Here is an 18247-nt window from a genome sequence, read left to right as displayed (position 1 = left end):
AATTACTGTGATTTGTATATTGTTTTGCTTATTTTGATATTTCTTAAATTACTGTATCGCAATTTAACAGATTTTAAAATTGAATTTAAATTGCACTTGCTCAATATTTTATTTCTGACAGTTGTAATTTTTCTCTACAGCAATTTTGTTCCGATAAAATGATTATCAGGACACGACGTTTCCGCGCTTTCGCCATTTTTGATTGAAGTATTTACAACCTTTGTGACCTCGATGGCCGCATATGACGATATCACATTCTCATTATCAATTACTGACGATTCATTCTCGATATCACCATCTGATATCATATTAACATTAGGCGTATTAAGTTTTTTGATGTTGGGCGTTTGCAACTTTTTCATTTTTTTCGGTTGTCTACCAGATCTAATCGGTCGGACTCGATAAATCTCCGGAAAACTGCCCGAATCGCTATTGAAATGACTTACACTGTCATCATCAGAATGTATCGGATTTATCATCCAATCGTCTTTTTTGTACTTTGCTTCCCTTCCCATTTGTTGATGAGCATCATTCGCTTCACTATTTATTGCAATCGATCTCGTCACTTGTTGATATTGTGTCTTCAGCTTCTTCATTGTTAATAGTGCTTTTTAGTGCTTCACACTCTCTGATACTTTTCGCCACCAATCCTGTAATAGTTTATGTGAATAAATTTACTTAAAACATAATCCGTATTCAAATTTAGTTTTCTCATTATTAATACATATCTTGTTTCATCAAGTATCACTTCAAAATGAAATTAAGATTGTAATATACTCACGATGCTTGCGTCTTTTCACTGCCCTAGTTATATTTTGATCATTTTTCATTTTCTCCGATGTCTTTTTAGGTGTTTCTTGAATATTTTCTATTTTTTTGTAACATTGCTAAAAACAAAATATCATTTTTGATTGATTTTCTTTAGTCAAAACAATAGCTTAAACTAAATTCAAGAAAATTGTGTGTTACAAGTACATATTACAATTACAATTACACAGTAAATAAATGACATATATAAGTAGATTAAATTGTCTAACATAAGTATTATTCCAAAGTTTAAAAAATTCTAATGAAAATATTCTAATTAACCTATTCATGTAAATTAATTATTATATCTGCAACAAAATTTTTTTTATTATAAGTAAATGATTACAAAACCATTATATTAGCTCAATATTTTAATAATATTTAATACCTAACTGCTCTTCTAACATTTCAGTATCAAACTCTTGATGGTATTTCAGAGCTTTTTCAATCAATTAGGTGATTCAACTCTTTCTTCTTTCTTGTACTTTTGTTCAATTTCTTGTCTAGTCCTATTTGGGAATAAAGTCTGCATCAATAAAAAATCAGTACTACATTTACTGACTTTGTAAAATTTGAACATCTCCCATCTTGGCCACTCTTTTCTTCTCTTATGTTTCTTATAAAAATCACCATTATTGCAAATACCGTCTTCAACAATAATATCATTTGACATTATTTCTCTAACTCTTTTTGCATCTTTTTTTTCTATCACAAGACTCTGCTCATCTATTATTAATTGATGACCATCAGGATCGACCTTGACTTGCAGTACAGGTATCGCCAACGGATCATCCTCTTCTTCCTCTTCCGGTATTTCCATTGGTCTGGACAAAAATGGAATTCACAAAGTATTGACATATAGACATATGTTTTATACATCTGTGTGTATGTGTGTGTGTATGTGTGTGTAGGTGCATGGAGAAAGGATGAGGATTGTATACTTTGTCATTATTATTCAATATACTTACTGTGCTGCAATTATTCTTTGTTCTTTGTTCGACTTCATAGGATTTGTTACGGGATTATAATATATAAAATCATACATTTTCATGACTTTTATCAGGCGTTTTACTTTCGTGTTTTAGTAAGAATTTCTCGCCGATTTTGAAACCTGCACCTGCATGCGTCTCTTTTGCATCGCTTTAATTCTTGGAGAGATATTTTGATTGTCAGCAGTAGTACTAAACTTGTTGCTCTGTAGTCTCTGTATAGAATCATTCCTTGGCACGATGGACAATATAGAAGATAGAAGTCTGTGTTGATCAAGATCATCGATGTAATCTCGACGAGTAGCGCTCCCTCTGACAGCATCAACTTGTACTACTTCAGCGGCAGAATGGAGATGAGTTTGCGAGCGCAGTCGCGTTGACAGGTCTACTCTTTTTGTCACCACGTGGACAAGCCAGTGTACGCTTGTCTCGCTCGCGCGATTCACATACGCCGTTCATCTCCTTATATAGTAAATTGGAACACCATCTGAGAGAAATCTCTTTATCATGAGCAGGATTACCCAGGAAACTTATGACGAGGAGATCAGAGAATTAATGGAGGGTCTCGGTTTGACCGAAGAGGAGGCGGTCGAAGACGCTATCAAATGCTTTGAAATGAAGGTAATGCCGCATCCTTTGTTTATATCGCTCGATGATCAATGAAAAATATCTTTCCGATTCTTGCACGTGATTATGTGAGTCATACGTCAAGTTGTTGAGAATTCTCACTCTCGGTGTACTGGAAAGAAAAGAACGAAATTGTTCAAGTTTTGAGAAACTTCATGAATTTTTTTTTTACCTCAGATTTCAAATTAGTTTTGATGAATAAATTGTATAATGAATAAAAAGAAAATATTATTTTTCTTTCGTGCTTTTTATAGGCGCGATCTGTGTTGGAAGACTTTTCTTTCTTTTCATTACTGTAAAGAAATATAACATAGTTCTAAGTTATATGAAATTTTACTATTTAAACTTAAGTGAGAATTTATTTGGAAATTATATCTTTGCACTTTAAAAGTGTTTTGCTTCTCACGTATGCATTTACATAAATTATTAGCAGTGTTGTGCATAGATAATATTGAAATCATCTAGATAAAGATAAGATAAAATATATAAAATTTTATTTTAAATAAGATAAAGATGATTTGTTTTAAGTTTATCTAGATGATTAAGGTGAAGTTATATTAAAATTGTTTAAAAAAAAAATTATTAAGGAAAAAATGTAACAACTAAAATAATATATATTTACCTATAGATTTTTTCATTAAATACATTTTCAGTTTCCGCTATGTAATTATTAATAGAAAAATTGCACAAAACTGAAAAAATCATATTCGGCAATAATAGAAAATAATAGAAAATATCACGTATAAAATAGTGTGATGCAACACACTTTAAGTCTAATCTTTATAATTTCGCGTTGATACTGTGCTTAGTGATTCTTTAATGTGATTGAATCTTACTTTTGATTTTTCGTTGTATTTAAATGTAAGAGTCAAACATATTAAAGAATCATAAAGCGTTTACTAAGGACTGAGTTCTGCTAGATACATTATATTAGATAATTTAAGGCAGATGACATATTTTTCCAGCTAATATAAATATGTAGATAATACATTCTATTATTATTTAGATAAAGATGAGATAATGCATTTGCTTCACCTAAATATTCTAAATGATTGTCTAGATAACTTTATCTAGATAACACAAACACTGGTTATTAGTGCATTTATTCGAGAATTTTCATTAATGTTATTAGAAATAAACAGAATATTAATTGATATTTTGAGCTTACATTATTACTTACAGAATATTAAATCACAGCGAAAAACTTCACGGTTAACTATAGAAGTTAATAAAGATAGAGAAGATAAAAAAGTTAATAATCATAAAATTTTATTTTATTAGTTGAAAACAAAATATTCCGAGAATTTAAATTTCAATAATATTTTGTTAAAAATTCTGAAAGCTTTATGATAATATATTTTACTGATTTTTATTATTATTGCTATTAAAAGAGTAAAACTTTAGTACTTTTATAGAAGAGTATTTACAAAAGTGTTCTGTCGTACAAAAATAAAATTTGTTACGCGCTCCTTCCGCATTTCTTGACAGTTAGTTTCGGAGCACTTGTGTCACAATTGCTATCTTAAGACATTGGTCTATTCTTTATTGTACTGTATCTAGCTATCTTAACCATCTTTGAAAAAGACTCCGCTGTAAAAAAGAAGAGGTAAATTTGTATAAAAAAGAGGAAAAAAGAAACTTATGAAAAATATATTTTAAATTATGAAAATAATATTATCGTTATTTCGTCACAAATAAATTATTGTTAAAGAAAGTGATCCTATTCAAAAGATATTTATTGTAGTATAAATATGAGTTTTTATAAAAATATTTGTGAAATAAGTTGATTGAAACTTTATTGTATACAACTATTAGAGAAAATTCTATATACTTTGATCACAGGGCCTGATCATACATTGCTGCTGCGATATAATTAATATGGAGCGTTTATTTCGCGCAGGGGATAGATTTGAGCAACATTATCACAGATTTAGTTCTTGAGGACAAATACAAACAGATAGTAATATGTCTGGAGCAATTAACGCGCGCTGTGAACGACAAAAGTTACGAACGTGTGCCCGAGACGTTGCAAGAATTGCGAACTGAATTGGACAAGGACATTCGATATAGAGTGTTTGCGGGTAAACGTAAATGTTACAACATCTTGATCGATCTCCTGAAGGATTGCCAGAAGAATCACGCGATATTTAAATCCGCGCTGGAAACAATTGCCTCATTAATGTCCGGTTATCCGGATTTATTGGATGACGATGGGATTGCATTGCAGACACAGTAAGAATTATTCCTTACAAGATTGGTTCTAAGAAAAAGCGAACACACATGAATAAATATCTTTCAAAGTTGTAAAAATATGTGATATTATAATATAAATATTATAAGAGGGAAAGATCATTAATTTGCATTAAAACCGAGAAGAACAAAATAATGAAAAAAAAAAGTTTTTTTATCGGATAATAGAAAAATCGATGTTATCTGTTAATATAATTTATAAGATTATTAGAATATAAATATTTAATATTTTTTTTTAATATTCACACATTGTTATTTAAATTAAATATTGAAAATTATTTTATTTTATAAACTTTTTTTTAAATCTGCAATAACTTAACAAAAAATTGACATAAGATGCACAAGCATAGAAAAAATAAAAATTATAAAAAATAACTAGATTTTATAAATATTTATTTTTTTTTTTATCTCTCTAGATTTATTTATGGAAACTTATTCTTTGTCAGGATTTTAGAAAAGCATCACGATACTGCGACATTGCAATGTCTGCTGCATTGGATACGAGAATGCTGTATAAAGCATGAGATGAACAGGCAAAAGATCTTTGACACAAATATTTTCGAAAAACTAAAGAAAATATTGGTACGCGAGGACGTAGGTGCGCACGAGATCAAGGATGCATGTTCGGTGATCAGAGCATTAGTCCTGGACGATGATATCAGGCACGAGTATGGAAAAGCTCACGAACACGCAACTATCATGGCGAAGGGTGCTCTCGATGTTCTGACAGAACTATTGACAAGTAAATTATATTTTTAGATAGCTTTACAATATTGCTTTACAATCTGAATATTTTTAACGATTATTGTTTCATATATATATATATATATATATATATATATATATATATATATATATATATTATATTATATATATATATATATATTATATTTATTTTATAATAAAATAAAATACATTATGATACTATAAGCACTTTGTCACGCAAACAGGATTTAAGAAGGATATGAAGGTCGTAGGTGATTTGATGATCACCTTAGCCGCATTAATTGTCCGAAATGAATTCTGCCAAGAAGTAGAGGATGCTGGAGGCTTGAAATTTATTTTGGATATAATGACCGAATATCCAGATTCTGAAAAATTAAATTGGCAGGCTTTAAAGTTGCTCAAAGCGCTCGCTGGCAATGATAGTGTAAAATCTCACATTGTGACTTCCGGATTCGCGCCTTTAATCGTATCCGCTATCAGTAGAATGAAGGTAAATTTATTTGTGATAAACAAACGAAACAATCTTTTTTCATTGAATAAGTCCATTTCAGAAAATATTTCCTTAAATCATATACAACCAAATAGTTTTTAAGACGAGTTTTTATTAAAACGTGTTATATTTGACAGAGATCAGAGAATATCGTGACAGCCGGATTAGGTTGCATATCCGCATTATCTTTACGAAGCACTTCAAATTCTGGTGTGTTTTATGATTGTGGCGCAGCCCAAGTGATTGTAGATGCTATGAAGGCTTATCCTAATAATGTAAACGTCCTAAAACAAGCCTCTTGGGCGATTAGGAATATGTCAGTGCGAAACAGATCCGAGTCCAAGGAGTTTTTAGCATATGGTGTTGAAGAAGTGTTGCGGGATGCGTTACGTTTGCACGGTCCCAAGTTGGAGGACAACATCAAAGCTGCATTGAGAGACTTAGAACTGAAAGTAGACCTAAAGGAAAGATGGACAGGAAAAGGTGTCAGCATGAAAAACGAGCGTTATTAATAATTGTTGTCAACACAAAATATTATCGGTAACAATAATATCTAATAATATTAAAACTATATTTACTATACAAGTACATCGATAATTTGAATTTTGTACTTTGCTTTATCTCACCTCGCAATGTTATGTAATAATTGATAATATTTTTAATTAATGTAATGAGTAAGATATTTTTGTGCTCAAAAAATACAAATTTTGTAAAATAATCGCGACTTTCTAGATGATATTTCATAAAAAGTTAGCATCTTAATTTATATGTATTGTTTTTGTTGATTAGAATTATATTTTTTATTAGAACATTTCCAGAGCAAAATTAAATTGTAACATTATCTAATATCATTTGTTTTTTGTCACAAATTATCATTTATTATACAGAATATAATTAAGGATTTGTATAGTGCCTGAAATTTATATAATATATACTCCTCTAATACACTGCCGGAATTTATATTACATATTTTTATTTAATTAATTTATTTGTACTTTGTACAGTCATTTTCACTCGGTTTTACTATTATGTATAGATAATTCTATGAGATTAAATCTTAAACAGAGAATTAAATTATTTCCACCATTATTTTGACTGAATTTTTTTCTCAATTTACATTATAATTAGAATTTTGAAATAAGCAGACAGGACATTTTGTAAATTAAAGTTAATAATCAAGACTGCTGATACAATCATGTATCTAAATAATGTGAACATGAACATTGCCAAACTGAAAAAAGACATAAATTAATACGAATAAAATATAATGATATACATATATTGTATAGCTATATATATCGCGATTGTTTTTTTTATAAATTATTTTATATAAAGGTGAAAAATTTTATATGTCTGTAACGTATTACTATGAGGAATAAAAATTCATTTTTAATTATACAATATACATAAACCGTTAAATATAATCCGATTGATTTATCTTCATGGAAGATTAATTATTTCTTTTTTTTTTCCCTCTGTCCACTCCTCACGAGTTCATCTAATTTTAAATGGCACTGATAAAAAGAGAATAAATTAACTATTAAAGATAGTGTTGGAGAAAATATTGTTTTACGCGAAAAAATATAATAACATTTTTATTCGATAGTATCCATTATATATTCTATATAGTTTTCTTCAAATATAAATAACATGAAAAAAGAGGATATTTTATCTCCAACCAATTTGTTAATATCCATTGCTTCTTTAAATTTCCTTGAGCAAAAACAGGTGTTTGTTGACTTTCGCTTTATTAATATCTAATATCCAAGAGTGCTCGAACATCAAACATGTAGTTACAATCTGTAATACATAAGTAACGCATGCCTATTCTTATCAGTCTGATTCTCTTATGATTTGTTTCGCGTCGCCCACGTATCTTAAATAGAAACATGATCTATACTATTCAGAGAATATCATGACAAATATGCGCAGGCTAAGGATCTTTAGTAAAATCGCATATATCGTCATCTCTTGAGGCTGCAAGGAAACCTGCGGAAAATCGGATTCTTCATACTGCAAGAATACTCTGCATTATAAATAGTGCGATAATTAATTAAATAGAAACTTACAACTTACTGATTATAAAGCATCAATTTTAATTGTTAAAAAATAAAAAGATTGTTTTATTCTTGTTAGTCATATGTGTTTTATCCATGCAAATTAAATACTTCGAATAGTTCCGATTTTCTGCATATAAAGATAGACCTTTTTATCCAAACAGACATTGCAATGTTACTATATACGGGCAAAAAAATTCTGGACATAATATACTTGCAGATTATGAAGTAGCCAAATTTTAAATTTTCTCTTTGTAAGCAATCATTCTCGTTTGTAATTATAACAATTATATTCTTAATAGAATTTCGTCACGATTAATTATATATCGATTGCAATATGATTGTCGTATGATACTGTTTTCGATTAAGGCTTTTAGTGCACTACGAATGACACGAAAGCAATTTTACAAAGCGCCAGACGATTTTTATTTCTCGGAGAGCAGCTGGTTTATTGTACATTGATCATTAATTTTCGTTATCGTTCGTTGTACTTCATTCCTGCAGACTACGTTGTATCACAGTTCTTGACGAGATTACACTCGCGATAGTCAAGCTACGCGATTGCGACATATGTGTGCTTGCGATGACACAAAACATATATTTACGGACATTAGTGGACGTTTTACCTCGATAAAGGAGCACGATAGTGATTTATATTCATCTTCGTACTTCTTAATGTTAATTATATTGTACAGTGTACTGTCTCAAAAATAACTTTGTTTTTCATTGAAAATGACTTCTATAAATTCATATTAAAACTTACATAGAGCCAACAAAAACATGTTTGCTGCAATCAAATATAATTATTATTTGTCAAAATTATCAATCAATTAATTAATTGCATATAATAAATAAAATATTCTTTCAAAAATTATTTTTCCTTATAATTCGTATAAAATGTTTGCCTATTAGATATAAATTTATCTTAATACAATATATTTTACACTTGCTTGTTTTTTTGGAGAACACATTTAAAATGTCAAATATTTATAGGATATTTAAAAACATATTTACGATAATTTTTTCCTCTGAGTAATAGATGTAATTAATTCGAATTGCATTGTTCTGTATTCTCCAATCAAAGTAAAATTAATATATAATGGTGATAAGTCAAATATATATATAAGATTATATCACAGCCATTGACATTTAACACTCAAACAATTACTGTTATAATTGATGATAGACCGTCGCCGTGTTTACATTCGCATTAAAGCATTTCTCCAAAGCATCTCCCACGATCTACCGTTTTATATGTAAAATTGTATTATTTGATGATGTCCGTAAGAAACTGTAAATATTTATCATAATAGTGTCATATTTGTAAGTGAGACATCATTTATTCTGATTATTTGATAAAAACGCAGACATTTGTAATTAATATTTAGTTGAGCAAATTTTCATTTTTGAATCTGAAACCTCGAAAGAAAAAGAGAGAAAGAGAATTAAACTTTAAATTTCAAATATAATAATAACAATCAGATATAATGATATTTATCAAGAAATTTTATATAGAATCTTAAGAACATTTACGTATAGAAAATGAAAATTGTAACACTAAACAAAAGTATGTATATTTTTTAAACAATAAAAATCTATTATCTTACGATAAAATTGATGAAATAACATGAATAATGAAACCAATTGTATCTGAAAAAAATGTTTTAATTTAAAACTCAATAAAAATTTTTATATTTTTCTAAATTTGCAGATACATTAATTCAAATAGAATATAAGCATAAATCCCACACATTTGTTACATGAATTCTATAACAAGTTAATATAAATATTAATATACGTAATTTAGAAAAATTAATAAATATATTAAATAGCTATCAGAAAAATAAGATAAAAATTATGAAAAGTACTTACCTGATAGAACTGAAGTAAATAAATTGATGTGAAATTAATAATTAAGAAAGAAATAAATAAAAGTTTTGTGTAAATAATTTGTAATTGCTGTAAAAATAAAGAATCTGAGCGAGACAATTTGCTTCATACTAATAGTGTTAACAGTTTGTTTCTAAATTATTAGAAACAAGTTAGATACAAGTTTAACGTCGAATTAATTTGTTGACGAGGGATCAATCTAATTTTCATTTAATCGTCGCGAAATATACAATATATATAACAGCGAATTTATGTAATTTGCACATACAAACATATATTTCTATTATTGTATATATTATTATGCAATCAATTTACTGAAATGAATTTATTCGATACCTAATGATGTATACAAGAACGAGAGTTTTAACATTCATAATTTCTTCGAGATCAAACCTCAGAAACATAAGTATCAATTAAAGAAAATTTGCTTTCTGTAAAATTTTTTAATTCAAAAAGTGAATATCTTTACCATGCAGTTTTCGTAAATCAAATGTCAATTAAAAATTTTTGCGCTACTCTTTTAACTTATATATAAAAGCAGTTATTAACATAAAACATAAAAGAAAACTATATTAATTCTTAATAAGAAATCAATGTTTGAATCACGAAGCTACGACGAATGCAGAAGAACATTAACAAATATTTACGCTTTGTTAGAAGAAATGCTTTCGTAATTTTATCGCGACGTTAGTACTTCATTACATTATTTCGCAATTCGTATGTACAATAAGCTACCTATTTTCAAAGTTTATATTTACAAAAAAGAACATTTCTTTCCATCTGGATAAAGCTCGTTTGTTCGAATGTCGAGCGTAGCACAGTAACATTAAATTGTCGTCTGATGATTTTCTACATTTCAATATAGAAGACAATTATATTTATGTGACAAAATGTTTCTCTTTGGAAACAAAAGTAACGCCGATTTTTTATCGCGACGTATTTTCCCTGTATAACACAAACCTGTACGCTCGAACGACACAATCGGTACAATGGCTTTTACATTGTTTCACGTCGATCCAGAATATGGGCTCACTGGAAATTCGTTTCTCGTTTTACGCAATCGATGCAGAGATATAGCAGCTTCTATAAGAGATTTCCATGAGGGAATATTTTGCGCAAACGTACATGCAAAGAGAAGCTCGTTATCCAGAGACGTAAAATATATTCGAGATTTCATCTTCGAAAATGTATTACTTTTTAATCAGACTGTTTTTGTAGTCTATACCGCTCAAAATACATCAGATCTAAATTAAAAACGCATTAAAAGCATCGTATACACTTTCTTTGATGCTGATGCCATGATAAATTAAATTAAAATAATGATATATTTAGAGAAAAGTAACATTTTTTAGCATGTATACTTTTGTTTTATATATGTATTGTTTTATATATGTATGTTTTATAATTTTTTTATATTTTGTTACTTTCTATAGAATGCTATTTTTAAAATAAAGTAGTATATAATATAATAATCTCTAAAATACATACATTTTAATTAAATTTGGAAGAAGTTTCTTTTTTTTAAATTATATAAATTAAATTTAATAAATTATATTAAAATTTAAATAATAAATTAAATTTTTTATTGAATTAAAATTTCTGGCCACGATTATGGCACAACATTTAATACAAATGTAATAAAATCTATCTGATTCACATACTATATATAAATTTTTTAACATGCAATAAATAAAATGTAGAAATAGTTATATATTTACCGTTAAATATGAGATTAAATAGAGATGAAAATATGAGACTTCTTGTTTTTCTATACGAGAAGCTTCAAGATATTTCGAGTTTTCAAGAATGAGATTCACATATTTTTTTTTACTTTGGATACAGCAAACAAATCGCTTGACAAAAAGCATATAAAAATTAAGCTTGCGATACTGCATATAAAAGCACCAGGGCCGACAATGCATAAGTGCTCGTCCGAATCGATAAAATTACGGCTCTGCATCCCCTGTTCGTGGCGATGATAACACAGATATCGACTTGTACATGCACGACGTTAACATAAACGATCCATACACGTACCTGCAGGTGGACGAACGTATCATATCACACATCGCAATATATTACACAAATACCTGACAATATCAAACAATACAAACTGAACTTTTTCATTATATTTGAGATCCTCGGAAAAATCAAGATTAGTTTTTCGAGGACTTCTATCATAAAAAAATCTATTTTTAATCCGAATAGATAGAAGCTTATCGTTTTTTATGTAGCATATTTTTGTTTTTTTTTCTGATATCTGTATTTTATCTCATTATTATTTTATTATATTATTTTATTTATTTGCCTTATTCAGAACATAGTTTCAATATTTCTCCAAAAATTAACTCAAAGAATTAAAATGAAAGATTAAGACAAAGAAAACTTTGCATTCTGAATTAGGCAATTCCTTCTAATTCGTTGAGATGTTCTTTGAAAAAAAAAAAGAAAAAAGAATTCTGCCATTCTATAAGAATTATGTTATTCGTTTACTATAAATAAAACTATACATATAAGATCATCTTTCTATAGCAGTCTTACGCTTGGCAGGAATTGCCTGTGTGACATGATATCTATATTTTAATTAGCAAACGCTAATTCCGCATTCATAAAAATTGCGAATGAACGCAAAATTGTTTCCTCGGCTACTGGCGGCATTGACAACACGAGTGCTTATAATATTTGATTCGGCACAAACCATTCTTTACTACTAAAGCGCAATTCGGATACTTGTCAACACACTCGGACGGTTCGTGCACTTCTGAAATGTAATATTAAAATATATCTGAACAAGAACATTTTAAATTTATTATTCATGTAATAATAAATCTCACTATTATTGTCGATTTATTATTGAAGAATTGCTCGACCTTATTTGTTAAAATTAGGAAGAATCGAAGTTAAGAAAGATATGGCATTTTCTTACTTTTCGGTGGTTTGTTCACTGCTAGCGCATCCTTTTTACATGGCTCCATGTTACATTGTTGCTCCGTGGTTGGTTTCGTGATTTCTGAACAATTGATGCTACTGATACCCTCCACGATGCATCGTACAAGCCGCGTTTGCACACCGTTCCCGCATGTTGCAGAACACTAAAGAGAAAACACGAAGATTGCACTAAACATTCTTCTTAAATGTAGATTGATAGAATTCTCAAAAAAAAAAATTTTATGACGAAAGATTCTCTTGATATAAATTATTTAAGCATTTTACCGTCGACCAATTCGAAGTGAACCATTCCGGCGAACATATCGACATTCTGCAGACTTGTTTAGTCACTGGCTTCGGATCACTGCAATTTTTTGCGGATAGTACGACAAAGTCATCATTCGTTCTAGCTATGCAAGCGATATCTCGATGTTGCATACCGACCCCGCACGAGACAGAACACTAAAAGCATAAGAAATTAATGTAAGTGATTACATTGCTAGTGATTATAAAATTATATTGTATAATAATTAGAAAATGAATAAAGAATTTTTTTTTAAGAAAAGAAAAAAAATTATCATGATTCCATTCTTACGTTAAATTATCTAGAAATAAGAGTATAATTGTGCAATTTTGTCTATTTATATAATTAAAAATGTGCATTTTGGTAATAAAAATAGATTTATTTAAAAAATTAATGTCATCTACGGTGATCACTTTAGCATTACGTGTTGCCACGAAGCGAGCGTTTTATTTTCTGAGTCATCTTGTACTAACGGAAGTCCATGGACCGGTGAACCACTTGGGTCGATCGCAGTTCGTTCCTCGTTCGAAACAATGCATCTCCGTGTCAGGTCTCTCTTTGGGATTGCAAAATAATTCGCTACCGTCAGCGCATGCCACTCGTCTGATTTTTAGACCATTTCCACATTCCGAGGAGCACTACAACAGCGACAAATATTACGCTGCATATCCCGAATAATATATATATGTATATATTTTATTTCTATTTTAAAGTCAAGAAATATTAAATAAAAATCCATAAAATGTTTGAAATATACATATTTTTATCAGTTGTCATTGAAAATACTAGATTGTGTATTTAAAATATATATCGAGTGTGAATATATGAAATGTTAAAAATCAATGCATGAAGGATCCATAATTCTTGAACAAAAGTATTCTCTTTTAATGTTTATGCTTAGAAAAATTAATTTAACAATGCATTTTATACTTTAGAAGACCATTCTGAGTACAGCCAAGGTGCATGATGTCCCATGTCCGTTATTGCATTACAAGTCGTAATCTCGCACGCTTTTTGGGATTCCGGCTTATTGGCTAACGAGCACGATTCTCCGGACGTTATACAAGTCACCGTTCGATTTCGGATTCCACGACCGCATGTCGTCGAACACTAAAAAGTGTAATTATGTGATAGAAGATTCAATTGACGGAAGATAACGTTGAATTAGAATCAATTCCGACAATGTAAAGCGAAGAGTCCCGTCATTTTTATGCTAGACATTAGAAAATCGTAAAAAGCAAAAAAAAAAAAACATTGGCATAAAATTAATGATAAAAAATTTAATTTTATAACAATGTAATGAATTTGTAAAGAATTTTATTATTGTGCTATTAGTTGTCTATTAAATTGATAATTTTTGAGCTCATGTTTTATTAAAAATCGGAAAATCTATCACATAAATTTTTCCCGATTTTTAATGCGCAAAAGATGCAACAATAATAGCAATTATTAAAACTGATAGTATTATTAAGATTATCTTTCATGATATTTGAAAAGATTTCCAACTTTTAATCTCTAATAATTTTCTGACTTACTTTCTAAATCGCTAAAGTAGTCATTCAACAATAAAAGCATTTAACAGATTAATGACTCACCGGACTCCAAACGCCCACATCCCACCTGGGTGCGTCGTGTTGTGAGGGCATATGCCTTAATTCTGGGCCTGCGTTGGGACAGACGGGCAGATTGCAAGCTTCCGTGGTGCTCAGATCTGGCGGTTGAATACACGCACCGGCAGCGACGCGCATTGTCAATCTTGCGTTCAGCTCCTGAATGCATTCGAGTTTTCGCGTTCTGATGCCGACTCCGCAAGTGACCGAACATTCGCTCCACTGCTCGGCTCGCCATCTGATAACATTTCCACTTCGTCGAATACGAGAATCAAACTTGTTTGAATTAATTAATTAAACTCTAAATATAGGATTACTTTTCATTCAACCAAGAATTCTTGGATATATTTAATTCAGTCTTCTCTTAACAAAAATATGATTAAGTATCGCAGATTCTCGATTTTTTAACAATTAGATATATTATAACAGAATCGATTTTGAATGTATTAAAAAATTTGGAAAACTGAAAGAAGACACGATAATGATCAAAAGATTTGAAGAATCATTACAGAAGGAAAATATATCGACGTAAATACCTGGCGGCGCAAGGATGATCGTTGCATCGCAGCGGGGGAGGAAGATTCGGTTTTTCCACGTTGCGACAACGTTTATCGTTAACAGGCGTCTGGCTATTCTCGCGAATGCATTTTAGAATCGTCGTTCGTATGCCTATAAATAAAGATACAGCAAGTTACCCAAACGATACGCGATGAGCCAAATTTCGCGTCTTATTTCATCCTCGATCAATTAAAAGTCAAATTTTTCTTAGCAAAAAATTGATATTAACTTTAAAAATTGTTCATATATATAGGATAAAAAATATATTATTTTAATTGAAATCTTATTAAAATTAGATCTACTCAAAATTAGAGGACGAAAATAATAAAATTAGGATAATAGATTTTTTTAATAAGATTAAATCTGTGTAAATTGCAAAAAGCTTTTTATTTTAAATCGGTTAATTCAAAAATCGTTGATGCCTCTCGATATCTTTATTAAAAAATTTTAATTTCTCATTGATCAAAAAATTCACAGATAAAGTAAAATGCGACGGGAATATCTTGTATTATGATTGACATGACCATCGCGTTCTTTTTCCTATCCATTGCTTTCCGCCCGTATCGTGTCAATTTGAGTTACGATATTTATTTGAATCACAGCCTCAATTAACGGATGCTGTCACCTGCAATGTCTAGATGTCAAATAAGTGAACGAATATCAATTGTGATTTCTGGCTAGCATCTTAAAAGTAAAGTATGTTCTCGTTATCTTTGTAAACATTTACGTTTGCAATCATCTGTTTCATTTATCTTTATTTTTTTTTTATTTCAATTATTTCGTTTTATTTATCTAGTCTGATAAAAATGGCTTTTCAAATGGATAGCTTTTTTTCATTATTAGTATGAAGTAAATTAAAAATATGTCACTTAAAATTTTTGATTGTCGCACGCTAAAATGTGTACAATTGTACGAAAACGAACATATTTCGGGTCACTTCCCACGCAATGCCTCGGTGATGTCTAGACAAAGTCGTTTTCGTAATGACCTTAATTATCCAGGCGCTTTTTGCTTAATTGTCCGTTTAATCGACTTCTTACGACAGATCCAAAATGATGACCCGAAATTACATGGCCTTTTTATATCAATGACATTTAATATTGTCGTTAAACTTTATGCTCCAATATCATATAGCTATCATATACTTCCAAATTATATGTTTCGCAATATTTATTTTTTATTAGCCGTGAATGAATTATTATAAGGAATCTCCATAGTGTTTTTATCGATTATACTAAAAAGAATAATTATAAATATTATAAATAAATAAATAATTTAATGTTGTGAAAACATCTACACGTTAGAGAAATGTTTATGTATCGAAATACATGTCGGTGGCTGTTACCTTTATCAACAAGCTTTATGTTATGACGATTAATTAAACATTCGTGTTGTATAATCACAAATATTTAATCGCGTGCAATTTAAAATATATTAGTATACATTAATAGTGCTTATTCGTTAAATTCATTAATTTCTCGTAGGTTGCAATATTATATTATTACATTTCCTGGAATATACGAGAGATACGCGAAAATGCATTATCAGTGATATTGGAAGTTATGCAAATCCGATATCTCAATGTTGAAATAATAATACTGCGCATCACGTCTCGAATATTACACATGTTGAAATATTTATAATATTTAAATAATAATAATGCTAAAATTCCATGAAAATCGCGAAATAAATATTTTGCTAGAAATATTATTTTTCCTAACTGTATAACTCATTATTTGCTCTGCACTGTAAATATTTCAATTATTTTGCTTCTAAATCACTACCGTTTACTAAATAATATGATATCGTTAATGAAACTTTTCCAATTATGACATGCAATATTCTAGCATACAAGCATTAATATTATGATAATTACATTAATAATTGCAATTAATTATTGCATTCTTACCTCCTCCGCATTCCTTTGAGCAGGGAGCATAACCGATTATTTTCCAGGCAAACTTCCTTTTTCTCTTCTTCCTCGTCGTCTTTGACTTTGGCTGATCGCCCGCCATCACCGTAGTCGGTGGATGCTTCATCTCTTCCTTCCGTCCGCCGTCATGCGGATCGCGATCGCGACGCGTTGGAGATAAATCGCTTCGCTGATCTGATCTGGAAGATAGAGTAACGTGCTATATGAAGGAAGACAAATCGCGCGGCTTGATTCGCGAGAGGTTCTCGCATAGATTCTCGTGTCGTACAAAGGAGCATCATCCGCGGAATCCGAGCCAAGCGAGCGCCGCATGAAAGGCTTGCCACAAGATGTGTTATAAAGATGTTATTAAAAAATAAAGTTAAAAAACAAAAATTGAATGTTAAGCTGGGAGGAAACGCACCAAAAAGGAAAAAAGGCGTATAAAAAGATTCAAGATAATTTGGAATTTAAATTATGGAAATATATCTAATAAATTGATATACTATAAATACGCAATTTGTAATTCCAATGTTTTGTATAAAGAGAGCACCTTTAAGAATCTTAATATTTTTAACAATTCGTGAAATATATTGCTTTGAAGATTTTATAATAAGAGAATGTATGCACTTACATTCTTGTAATTGGTACCCGCACGGTCACATGAGTATCTGGACTAGGTATCTCATTGCCCCTATCATTCAATCCTGCATAAAGGAAAAAAGCAGTATGAGTTTATGGACTATATATCGGCGATTATGTTTTTAATTGTATATAATTAATTGGCGAGGAAGCGATTACCTGCGACAAGCAGCGGCGGTGCAATCACCGCTTTATTCTCCTGCACTTCCTTCATAGGTAACATATATTTGTACAGGACGCCTGGATTTAACTCCACGGATAAGATCTATATAAGATATAATGTATAAACAATAATATTAATAATATATGTATATATAAATTTAATAGTAAATCATAGATTTGAATGCATTCAAAAATATAATCATACATAAAATATATGCTACATATACGTGATTAAAAATTGTGATACAAATATAAAATATGCAAATAATGCAATAATAAATAACTCAAATATTTG

The 18247-nt window shown here is 29.7% G+C and overlaps 2 protein-coding genes and 1 pseudogene across 5 annotated transcripts in view; 1 reads left to right on the top strand and 2 right to left on the bottom strand.

The window, feature by feature from the left end:
• Positions 1-134: 134 nt before the first annotated feature.
• Positions 135-2242, bottom strand: LOC126848044 (transcription factor TFIIIB component B'' homolog; annotated as a pseudogene).
• LOC126853955 (armadillo repeat-containing protein 6 homolog) lies at positions 2143-7277 on the top strand. Its single transcript, XM_050600223.1, has 5 exons — positions 2143-2417; positions 4324-4655; positions 5120-5415; positions 5624-5889; positions 6027-7277. Exons 1-5 carry the CDS (start codon positions 2304-2306, stop codon positions 6399-6401), a joined length of 1383 nt encoding a protein of 460 aa, XP_050456180.1. The 5' UTR covers positions 2143-2303; the 3' UTR covers positions 6402-7277.
• Positions 7278-11399: 4122 nt separating this feature from the next.
• Positions 11400-18247, bottom strand: part of LOC126854277 (thrombospondin type-1 domain-containing protein 4-like) — a 54445-nt gene continuing 47597 nt past the window's right edge. For 2 of the 4 annotated variants that reach the window (XM_050600866.1, XM_050600876.1), the window contains exons 10-19: positions 17950-18055; positions 17783-17855; positions 17146-17348; positions 15215-15347; positions 14664-14916; positions 13999-14178; positions 13542-13706; positions 13050-13226; positions 12763-12928; positions 11400-12597 (exon numbers count right to left, since the gene is read on the bottom strand). In XM_050600866.1, the coding sequence (XP_050456823.1) occupies positions 12482-12597; positions 12763-12928; positions 13050-13226; positions 13542-13706; positions 13999-14178; positions 14664-14916; positions 15215-15347; positions 17146-17348; positions 17783-17855; positions 17950-18055 (1572 nt within the window). In that variant the 3' untranslated portion in view covers positions 11400-12481. Of the gene's footprint in view, positions 12598-12762; positions 12929-13049; positions 13227-13492; positions 13707-13998; positions 14179-14663; positions 14917-15214; positions 15348-17145; positions 17349-17782; positions 17856-17949; positions 18056-18247 lie in introns of those variants that run through there. The other 2 variants (XM_050600858.1, XM_050600878.1) reach the window with 2 other exon arrangements.

The sequence above is a fragment of the Cataglyphis hispanica genome, chromosome 1, assembly GCF_021464435.1.
Source record: "Cataglyphis hispanica isolate Lineage 1 chromosome 1, ULB_Chis1_1.0, whole genome shotgun sequence".
Classification (NCBI taxonomy): Eukaryota; Metazoa; Arthropoda; class Insecta; order Hymenoptera; family Formicidae; genus Cataglyphis; species Cataglyphis hispanica.
Note: the sequence above shows the minus strand (reverse complement) of the source record. Positions and strands in the feature narration are given on the sequence as shown.

What these genes read in the sequence shown, in the direction of transcription:
- LOC126853955 (XM_050600223.1), top strand. Translation starts at nt 2,304, where the DNA reads ATGAGCAGGATTACCCAGGAAACTTATGACGAGGAGATCAGAGAATTA. An exon ending in TCAAATGCTTTGAAATGAAG is followed by an intron (nt 2,418 to 4,323) that starts GTAATGCCGCAT and finishes TATTTCGCGCAG; the next exon opens with GGGATAGATTTGAGCAACAT. An exon ending in GGGATTGCATTGCAGACACA is followed by an intron (nt 4,656 to 5,119) that starts GTAAGAATTATT and finishes ATTCTTTGTCAG; the next exon opens with GATTTTAGAAAAGCATCACG.